At 36.5% G+C, this 2,908-nt stretch overlaps 1 protein-coding gene across 2 annotated transcripts; it reads right to left on the bottom strand.

Moving 5' to 3' along the window:
- Nucleotides 1-1,044: 1,044 nt before the first annotated feature.
- On the bottom strand, nt 1,045-2,668 carry LOC116112014 (expansin-A5). Of its 2 annotated transcripts, none has more exons than XM_031398181.1 (4): nt 2,644-2,668; nt 2,278-2,416; nt 1,890-2,178; nt 1,045-1,737 (listed from the first exon to the last, which is right to left on the bottom strand). In XM_031398181.1, the coding sequence occupies exons 2-4, from the start codon at nt 2,402-2,404 to the stop codon at nt 1,428-1,430; spliced, it is 726 nt and encodes a 241-aa protein (XP_031254041.1). In that variant the 5' UTR covers nt 2,405-2,416; nt 2,644-2,668; the 3' UTR covers nt 1,045-1,427. The 2 variants fall into 2 exon arrangements, with proteins under 2 accessions (XP_031254041.1, XP_031254040.1); XM_031398180.1 differs by lacking the exon at nt 2,644-2,668 and adding an exon at nt 2,561-2,634.
- Between the last annotated feature and the right edge of the window lie 240 nt (nt 2,669-2,908).

The raw sequence follows: 2,908 nt of genomic DNA, 5'->3' as shown, positions 1-2,908 counted from the left end.
TGACAATGATATAAATAACTGAGTAAAAAGAGATGGATAACAATTGGCAAGATTTATGTCACATTATCGGAGCGTAATGTTTTTTTTTTTTTTTTTTTTTTTTGTCATCAAGAGTGTTTAGGTTAGTTTGTGCGTAGTTCAACTCATCCCTTGAGGCTCTAAAGTGAACGACCAGGTAAATTCTCTTAGTAGCCACCCCTATTAGTGCTTAGGGGGGCTCGAACTCAAGAACGCATGTTAGACCCCTTTGCTCTTTTACCATCAGGTCATCCAGTAGTGGTTTCTAGCATGATTATTAGTATCCTACGATACGCGTTACGTATCATACGATACAATTCGATATGGGTCATCAACTATACGTATCAGAGAGTGTATCCTAAGCCTTTCGATACGTTGATATGTATTCTACGATACAATAAATATCCATTCGTATCCTGAAAAATATCGATACAAATTGATACAACTTTATTAATTTGGGCCGAAGGCCTCCTAAAAAAATTCAAGTCAGGTTGAAATAGATCAGGTCGGATCCGGGGCGATTCACTAAAACCTGTCCAAATTTATCCATTTTGCATGGAGAAAGTGAAGAAGATGTGTTACCCATTTTGCATGACAATAATAACACAAATGAAGATATTGGTATTAACATTGATCTTGAAAATGATATGAATAGTTGAAAGTAAATGATATAGATTCTTAATTTTGTGATTAATTTTGATTATGTAATACTATAATTTAAAGCCAATAATATCACAAAATTCGTTAATTAATCTTGGGGATGATATTAATTTTTAATTTTTTTTTTTTTTTTTAAAGAGTCGTATCTTACGATACGCGATACATGATTAAAAAAAATTAGGTTTTTGATATACGATACGATACGAAATTTGACAACCATGGTTTCTAGAGCCAAATGTTAACCATTTCTTATGACATTCTAGATTATAGTCCGAGGATTCATTAGACCATGATCCAAGCGTTGGAAAGATGAGTAATAGCTTGGCAAACATATAATAACTGAGTAAAACGAGATAGATAACAATTGGCAAGATTTCCTTTTACATTTAAATTAAAAAAAACTCAGATGCAGACATGATCATATTTAGCAGTAGCTTATTCCAGTGCTACCTTACAAAAGCACTTCTTAAAAGCACAGTTTATGTATTGGCAACAAAAGGGCAATAAAAGCACTTCTGTTTCTCTCTAGCAGTTATCGAGGCCTCAGGGCTTTTCATTAATCCAAAGCCTGCCATGAACTGCTGCAGAATCTCAGAATCATATTAAAACAAGAAAGGGCCATATCTGAATTAGTCCTGACCCCATATATTTACTCATATACTCTCTTTCTATATAGAACTAATTAATCACTTAATTAAACACACTAAAAGGGTTGCTTAATTTAGCTTTAGCTGAGAGGGATCTGATGTCTAATACCGATACTGCCATCCAGTATATGTCTGGCCAAAGGACCAGCCAGCAGGGGCAACATTGTAAGACACCAGACTGCGACCATCACTTGTAGTTACAACAAAGGAGAGGCTTTGTCCATTAAGGTAGGAATTACTCTGCCAATTTTGGCCCCAATTTCTTGACATTGGTTGCCATCTAGTCTTTGAACCTTTTATTGACACTGCATGCACATCACCAGCTCCTCCAACATTTGTTATAAGAACCAAATTGAAATATGAATGACCGTTTATTGTGAACCTAATCCCTCCACTTCTCTTGCATCTCACCCTGCAAAAAAAATCAAATCCAATCCCCAGATTTAGCCTTAATTCGCAGCAATAATGTTTCCAATTCATGTGGCAGTTGATCTACTAAACAGGTTGGAATGCCGACTTTGTATGTGTAGCATTAATCTTACTCGCAGAAAGTGATTCTATTACCTTCTGTAAAGTACAGGAACAACTCCGGCTCGATATTGAGCAATGTGTTGGAAGATGGGCTGAGAGAGATCAAAGTGATGGTTTGGAGGGTCACACCAGCCACCAGGAGGGCAGAAGTTAGTGGCAGTGACAGTAATGGAGCCAGGAAGGCACCATTGAGGGTCATTAACACACATGAGCTGATAGCAGGCTCCACAGCTTAAACCATTGTTGAACAATGCGGTGCTGAGGGCTGCAGTGTTTGTTCCATAGCCTTGACTGTACAAATTCCCATATCCACAAGCCCCACCTACAAAAAACACCAAAAATATAGTCACTAAGAGTGTTATTATTATTACTATTCACTATATTTGTGAAGTAAAATTACAATTCTGTTAACTTCACATACCCATTGTTCCAGAAGCATCACCTCCTCCATAGAAAGTGGCATGAGCATTGATCCAACCACCATAAGAAGCCTGAACAGAAGAGACCAATGAGAGAAACCCCACCAAAAGAGTCCCCAAAAGAGCCATTTTTTTTCCTTCCTGCACAAAGCATTTGAGCACACACTTCAGCATTGTGTATAGCAGTAGTACTGTAAGTAATGATGACCACAAAGCATATAGTTTTTATTCTTTTGAAAGTAGTTTTATGAAAGAAAGAGAAAAAAGTGTTGCAAGAAAATAAACCTTGAAAGTAGTTTGTTTGAGGAAATGTAGAAGAAGAAGGGCAAGGTTTGAGGGGAATAAATAGAGAGCAGTCAACATCAAACCGGACAATCTTTGAACTGTTGGGAACATGCAACTGTTAAGTGGTTTTTGGGACTGTATTTTTTCCAGAAAATATGTAGTTTTAAGAGGTTTTACAAGCGGTTTTGTTCCACAAACCGCGTGGTTTTGAAGTTGTCCAGTAGGAAAATGCCAGGAAAACAAGTCTATTCAGACTGTAACAACATGGTTTGTTATTATTCAAAGTTTTACCAAAGTCATTTTTATGATTCTATCTAGTAAAATTTCTGAAAGTTTTATAAAATGAAG

Source organism: Pistacia vera, unplaced genomic scaffold, assembly GCF_008641045.1.
Source record: "Pistacia vera cultivar Batoury unplaced genomic scaffold, PisVer_v2 Contig656, whole genome shotgun sequence".
In the NCBI taxonomy this organism is placed as follows: domain Eukaryota; kingdom Viridiplantae; phylum Streptophyta; class Magnoliopsida; order Sapindales; family Anacardiaceae; genus Pistacia; species Pistacia vera.
The sequence above is the reverse complement of the archived record's forward strand: the minus strand, read 5'-3'. Positions and strand labels throughout refer to the sequence as shown.